The 6,310-nt window shown below is 47.5% G+C and overlaps 1 protein-coding gene across 1 annotated transcript in view; it reads left to right on the top strand.

The window, feature by feature from the left end:
• Positions 1-1,365: 1,365 nt before the first annotated feature.
• Positions 1,366-6,310, top strand: part of map3k21 (mitogen-activated protein kinase kinase kinase 21) — a gene marked incomplete at its 5' end in the record, with an annotated part of 20,308 nt that continues 15,363 nt past the window's right edge. Inside the window, one exon of the mRNA XM_079280121.1 lies at positions 1,366-2,200. Coding sequence (XP_079136247.1) covers positions 1,366-2,200 — 835 coding nt within the window. The remainder of the gene's footprint in view (positions 2,201-6,310) is intronic.

The raw sequence follows: 6,310 nt of genomic DNA, 5'->3' as shown, positions 1-6,310 counted from the left end.
GTTATTATTATAGGCCCATGTTTATGTTTACGGTGATATCTGTATGGATTTGTGTCTTTGTCTAGCAGCAGATGTGTCTGCTTGTGTAGTAGGCCTCCACTGAGAGCCACTTGACACCGGAGTCAAATTCCTTGTGTGTCTAAATACTTGATCGAAATTGCAGCAGTATGCCAAATAGTTGTGTTTTCACTTTAACAAATTGTATGTTCGCATGGTGTCTGTAGAGCGGTGTGTGTTGTGTGTGTGTCTTTGTATGCTCTGCTATTCCCATAATTTCCCTGAAGGCGCGCACTCCTCACACATTCCTATAGTAGCTCCTCCCCCCCCCCCCCCTTACTGCTGCGACGGTCACGTGTCACCTAATCCACCAATCAGAGGGCCCCACAGCCAGCAGCGCCAGCGTCCCGCAGGTCCTTCTCTCAGCTCACTGCTGGGTCCGACTTCGACCGGAGAGAGCGGCGATGGAGGTGTTGTTTTGATTAAAGTTGACCGATTTTCTAATCGTTTTTTTTTTTACTCCCGCATTCTTACGTTGGAACTCCAGGATGTTTGACGTGCTTTCTGAGTGTTCAACCGTCGGCTTTTTCGTCTCGTCCACGAAGGAGATACTCACTTGGGAATGACCGATCTCAAACTGGAAAAAAAAGAAGCAACTTTTCTGCCGTACTAGTCAGTAGGCTGACCTATGCTAAGCTAACCCGCTAGCCAATGCAGGAGAACATTCCACGTTAAAAGTCCCACAGGCGTGAAAGTGAACTTAACGTCTCGGGATTTGGTGACTAGATGAGCGTTCCGTGCGTCTTCGTAAGAGAAACCTGTCCCTCCGAGTCTCACTTTACCCGGTCGGAGTGGACCGTGCAGGTGCATCTCTTTGCGGCACCTGCGGGAAACTTGGTTGGAGAGCTAACTTTAGCTTGCTCGCATTAGCATAAAGCAGAAGGACTATGTTGTGGACCAGTTTCTCTCTCGTGGCAGAGATTATTTGAGATATATATGAAGTGTTAGTTTAAAAACTACGTGTTGCTATTTAACCGTGAACCCATAGAGTGGTGACATTAGCTTTAAAAAAAAGTATTTTTGGCTAACAGTAGCCAGCAAACCTCGCTAACGAGTAATTGACCCTCATCCACTTGTACCGGAGTGGCGACGTGGATAACGTTGCAGGTCGTGGACGCTCTCTCGCGCTCCCACGGGACTTTGGACACGGACGGTTTTGGTCCCTTCGCGTGGGGCTGCGCGCAGGGAATGCCCCTCTGTTGGCGTGACAGCATGAGGATTTCAAACAAGTTTTAAAGTTTTTCATTTTGTTCTAAAAAAAAAGAATCCCTGCTGCACCCTATATGGTGCCGCTACGGCCACCGAGAAATGGATGTCTCGCAGGCCGCTTTCCCAAACGGTGAAGGGCGGCCGTGCGTCTGGACAGACTCCCCCACAGCTCGGACAGACTCCCCCACAGCTCGGACAGACTCCCCCACAGCTCGGACAGACTCTCCCACAGCTCGGCCGTGTGCTCACTCTGCTCCGTTGTGCCCCACTCAGTCTCTGTGGACAGCCGCGTATGACTACGAGGCGAGCGGCGAGGATGAGCTCAGCCTCAGGCGAGGGGACGTGGTGGAGGTGCTGTCCAAAGACGCAACGATCTCCGGGGACGAGGGATGGTGGACGGGTAAAATCAACCACCGGGTCGGGATTTTCCCCTCGAACTATGTCACCTACCAGCCCGCTATTTACCGTCTCCCTGTCACGAGTGGGTCTGCGGGGGCACGAGAGCAAGTCCCGACCGCCCCTTCGCAGATTCCCTTCAGTGAACTGGTGCTAGAGGAGATCATAGGCGTGGGTGGATTTGGCAAAGTGTATCGGGGCACATGGAAGGATCAAGAGGTGGCCGTGAAGGCTGCTCGGCAAGACCCGGACGAGGACATAACAGCCACCGCCGGCGGTGTTAAACAAGAAGCGAAACTTTTCTCCATGCTGCAGCACCCAAACATTATCAAACTGGAGGGAGTGTGTCTGGAGGAGCCCAACCTGTGCCTGGTCATGGAGTACGCCCGAGGCGGGACACTGAACCGGGCGTTGACCGGAAGGCGCATCCCTCCACACATCCTGGTCAACTGGGCCGTGCAGATTGCACGCGGGATGCTCTATCTGCACGAGGAGGCCGTGGTACCCATCATCCACCGTGACCTGAAGTCTAGCAACAGTAAGCAAAGATGTGTGTGTGTGTGTGTGACAGATGCATTAAGCCAAATAACCCAACTTTAGGAGAAAGTCCTCGTGAGGGAACCATCCACCTGTTGCACATGCAGCCCATCCACCTTTAGTTATTTATAGTTAAGTGTTGGTAGCATTTCCGGTCTGCTTGATTAACTTTGTAGCTTTTTGGCAATTATTTTAAGACCTATCTGCTCCAGACATATCCACATGTCGCACATATAGTAATTGTTTGTCATTCATGACATATGGGGCATTGTAGGTTATTAGGAAAACATAGTTTCGTCATTCCAGCCTAAATTGAGGTTGCTGAAAACTGACAATTCACACATAGTTCCACAACACCCCTGTTGCAATGCTGCCCTTTCCTCTGGCTGGATTTAAAGAGGTGTAAATGGTCTGTGTCTGTATGAAGTGGTGGGGGATACCATCAAGAGGATGTGAAATAAAGAGTTTGCTCAGCTGGGCTGCCCCCCACCCCTCTCCACTCACTCTCTTCATCCTTTAAAACACACACTTTCCCAGCCCCCTCTCTCCACTCCCATCTGCAATGTTGTTCAAATACAGTCGGTGATTTACCAAACACATAACCAGACACACTCGGTCCACACTGTCAGGCCATGTTCCTGACCAACCAGAGCTAATGCCGGAGGTCACGGGGTAAAAGAAGAAGGAAACTATTCACGTCAGGGTTTTATGTGGTGAAGGAATGTTTGTTTATTCATCAGGGAATGTAGTAGTGAACTGTAGAGGTTTCACAATGGCTGCAGGTGTTGTAAAATAGATGAGTATTCAGTATTAGCAGGTCTGACTCTTGAGTAGGGGTCCTGTAGTTAGAAGCTGGTGCTGTGCTCGTTCCTTCATGGACGGGTAATTGACAACCAGCCAGCTCACTTTAGTTTCCCAGGACTGAATAATGAATGGACAGGACTCAATGAGAAGAAGAGTCTGAGGCTACCCACTTCAACTCAGGTGTGTTTATGTGTGTAACACGACTCCAAACACTATTTCTTCCTTTGTGATCAGACACTGATCATCCTCGGGGCCATGTGGGGTGAAACTTTGGTGTGATGCCTGCATATCTCATTTTGACACATTTTTAAAGCATCTAACCCTCCGAAATATCTTTACTGTTCACTTGCAGTATATTCACAAGACACAGTAAAAGTAAATGGCAGATAAATCTCCTTCCAGACCCAATACAGTGAGCACACATACGACTAAAATGGTTTCGCTCTCTTAGATTAAACTCTCATTCTGAATGTGCACAATCAGCCATTGTGTCTGGAGATGTTAATGTGCATATGGTGCCCCCGGACAGTGTAGACGAGCCCGACCTTATTTTAGATGAAAGCTGTGTGTTAATTATAGGGCAGATGGAGAGAGAGGATTTAACTGCCATCTCGACTATTTAAGCTAATCGGATGTTTGGTGAACATGCACAAACAAACTCCCCCGAACAGACACAGAGCTGCGAACACAAGTCAGTGTGTTTGTCCTGCCACTCCACTGTGACATAGAGATAAGCTTTAAGTAAAGAGGCAGCATTTTAAATGAAGCTTATGAGAGACCATTCTATAGTGTGCTGATTGCATAGTTGGAGCATTTTACCTGACGATTGTAGGCTAGTTGAATGTCAGTTTTTCTGGAGTCATTCTTGATTTCCACAGAGCCCACTGCTACGCTGTTAACCCCACAATGTGACCAAGAAATGAACTCTACCAGCGCTGTTACTAGTAAGCCGGTGTAGTTGCTCGTCCCGGGGTCAGAAGTCTGAACAGCTGTGGTCAATATACTGTCTTATCTAAATAAAGAGAGAATGAAGGTAGCTGTACGTGTTCGCTTTGAGGCAGTGCAGTGAGTTCACAAAAGACTCTCCTGCACATAAACGCACACACGGCACCATGTGGTGTGGTGGGTTGTTTTCACAGCAAAAACCCAGAGAATATGGCAGCTAAAGAGAAATTGTTGCATCTGCTGGGGAGGGTTGTTTGTGTTGGCTGTACGAGGATAAAAGGAGTGAGAATTATCCACGCGGGGGGGTAAAAATACGTGTTACAATCGGTCACGTATTTAATAGTTAATCAGCTGAATGTCTGTTGGTGTGGCTCGAGCTAGCTCACTCCTAAACCAGGGCACAGACAGGTACACAACTAGACTTTTCCACCTCTCACTCCACGACTCAGACCTCCATTTACCACCGTGTACACATGCTGCACAAACATGCAGCTATTTGATCAATGATTAGCCTGTAAAGTAATATGTTGGAAGTCAGCAAGATTTGTCCAATCTCCTTTTGTGTTTTTCAACCTAATCTGTAAAATCCCGGCCTGCAGGGAGGAATGTTGCTAATGAGGGATAAAAGCTTAACATACGTTTGCACAATGGACTGGTCAAGCAGTGGTTGCTAGGCTACTGTGGCCAGAAGAATGGCTAGGACTCGGAGGGTCTCAAAGCCCTCGTTTTGTTTTGTTCACTTCATATTTAATCTCCCAAAGAGCAGCGGTACTCTTTTATTGCCACAAACTGAGGGGGTTTCCCTTCTTGCTTCGTTATTTTTCTCCTTACTTACCTTCTCTCTCTTGTTCCTTTCTGCTCTCTCTCTGTCTCTCTCTCTGTCTCTGTCTTTCGGTCTGTCGCTCTCTGTCTCTGTCTCTCTGGCGTGGAATTTTCACAGAGCAAAAACATCCCACTGAAACCTGGCCCTGAGCCAGCATGCATAGTTCACGTTAACTTTGGAGTTCCGCATCTCGTTGCGAGCGATGGTATGCCAGGAATGTGTGCTTGAACGCAACTGAAACTGATTGAGCTCAGTTTGGAGCGTGTGCAACAGCATTCTCACATCAATCTGAAGCTATTGTTAGACTTCATCACCGCGCTGCCTCTGTGTTCCCCTCCCTCCTCCTCCTCCTCCTCCTCCTCCTCCTCCTCCTCCTCCTCCTCCTCCTGTGTCTTTATTCACTCACACATCAGTCTGTAGATCTGCAGTCCAAAAGTCCGAGAATCACAAAAAGGATTTCCTTTTATGTCAGAACACTGAAATACGTACGGGATACTATGACCTACTTGTTGCAGCAACCAGGGAAAGTTGTTCGGCATCTGTAGGTGACAACTGCACCTGTTTCCATCTCTGTGTGTAGTACACTGCACAAAGTTAAGGTTTAATTTCAAATATATATAGGAGGGTTGTTGGGATGAATCAAGGTCTTCTCAACCCATCGCATTAGTTGTCAAATCGCTTTTAAGCAACAGTTGTAATTTGAATTGGCTGATGAAAATGACCCAGACTGGAATGAATGATATTTTGGTTGCTGTTGTGGTTTCATTGTTTTCACACAGCCATGATTTTGCTCCTTTTTGAAATTCAAAAATATGCATTGCAAAGATAGAAATGAGGGATGCAACTATCACACGTTTTCTATCCTCAAACCCAATTCAGAGACACGGACTACCAGTTCAATACCAGTGCTGTCTTATTTCCATGCATCTTCCATGTCTTCCCGCTGCTGCACCGTTGGGTATGAAAACACGCGACACAACCGTTGATCTATAAATTAGTTTTAACAAACTTACTTCTGTGGGAACAGCATTTGCAAAAGAGACCTGATTTTCGGGTCATAACAAGCTCGCCACGGGAGAGTTGCACTTCAAGTTCATTCTCATTTTTGTAATTCTTCTGTCATAAGTAGAATCTAAGAGGAGAAGTCGCTAAAGCTCGACGAGGTGTTGCAGGGCAGCTTTTCTCAGGCTTCCCACAATTACCCCCGGTGACACACAGACAGTTACTGCCTGTCTTCTCTCTGACGGGAGAATGGGCAGAGGGGAGAGAGGAGGAGTGGAGATGCTTTCACTGTGTTTTTTTTATGACCTCTCCCTGACTGCACCTATTGTTGGGAGGGCAGGGTGAAAAGGAAAAGGGCCCACAGCTGAGCAGAGCTGCTTTTCCCCCCGAATCAACCAATCCCCTTCATAGCTCCTTGGCACATTGATAGATGCTAACACAGCAGAAGATACTGGCTGGTACAGTAACATGTCATGTTTTAACCAGCCTAGTTATGGGTTAATTCCAGCCTAAACACGCAAACCAGGAGAGGAAGAG

The sequence above is a fragment of the Melanostigma gelatinosum genome, assembly GCF_949748355.1.
Source record: "Melanostigma gelatinosum genome assembly, chromosome: 12".
Taxonomy (NCBI): Eukaryota; Metazoa; Chordata; class Actinopteri; order Perciformes; family Zoarcidae; genus Melanostigma; species Melanostigma gelatinosum.
This window is presented reverse-complemented; position numbering and strand designations above follow the sequence as displayed.